The 684-nt window shown below is 55.0% G+C and overlaps 1 protein-coding gene across 1 annotated transcript in view; it reads left to right on the top strand.

Annotated features, from left to right (window-relative positions):
• The window catches only part of EMH_0005350 (uncharacterized protein), a gene marked incomplete at both ends in the record, with an annotated part of 3,860 nt that overhangs the window by 848 nt on the left and 2,328 nt on the right, over positions 1–684 (top strand). The window contains 1 exon segment of the mRNA XM_013497185.1: positions 476–622. Within this exon segment, the coding sequence (XP_013352639.1) occupies positions 476–622 (147 nt within the window).

The following is a 684-nucleotide window of genomic DNA, read 5'->3' as shown; positions in this document are numbered from 1 at the left end:
CCAGCCCATTCTATTTTATTTTCTATTTCTTCTGCTGCAGCAGCATGTTGCTGTTGCTGCTGTTGCTGCTGCTGTTGATGGCCGTGCTGCTGTGCTTCTGCTGCAGCAGCAGCAGCAGCAGCTGCTGCTGCTGCTGTTAGTGTTGTTGTTGTGGTTGGTGCTGACCCGCCGTTGCTTTTATTGGTGTTGCTGCTGCTGTTTCTGTTGCTGCAGTTGCTGCTGCTGCTGCTGCTGCTGCTGCTGCTGGTAATACTGTTGCTGCTAGTGATGCTGCTGCCTACCTTTGTTGTTACTAACGCAGCAGCTGCTGCTGCTGTTCCTGCTGCTGCTGCAGCTGCTGCTACTAATACTGCTGCTGCTACTACTGCTGCTGCTGCTATTGCTGCTGCTGCTGCTGCTGTTGCTACTAATACTGCTACTGCTATTGCTGCTGCTGCTGCTATTGCTGTTGCTGCTGTTGCTGCTGCTGCTGCAGGTTTCACCGGTTGCTGCTGCTGCTGCAGCTGCAGCTGGCTCTCGGGGGCGGCCTGCGTCTCTGCAACTTGGCGAACATCCCCTGGGCCTTCGCGCGGCTGCAGCTCAGCAGCAGCAAACACAAAACCCTCGCCGAAGAAATCCTGCGGTTAGCCCTCAAACCCTAAACCCTAAACCCTAAACCCTAGGCAGCTCCTACACTTTGTGTCT

The sequence above is a fragment of the Eimeria mitis genome, genomic scaffold (genome assembly GCF_000499745.2).
Source record: "Eimeria mitis Houghton genomic scaffold, Emh_scaff252, whole genome shotgun sequence".
NCBI lineage: Eukaryota > Apicomplexa > Conoidasida > Eucoccidiorida > Eimeriidae > Eimeria > Eimeria mitis.
The sequence above is the reverse complement of the archived record's forward strand: the minus strand, read 5'-3'. Positions and strand labels throughout refer to the sequence as shown.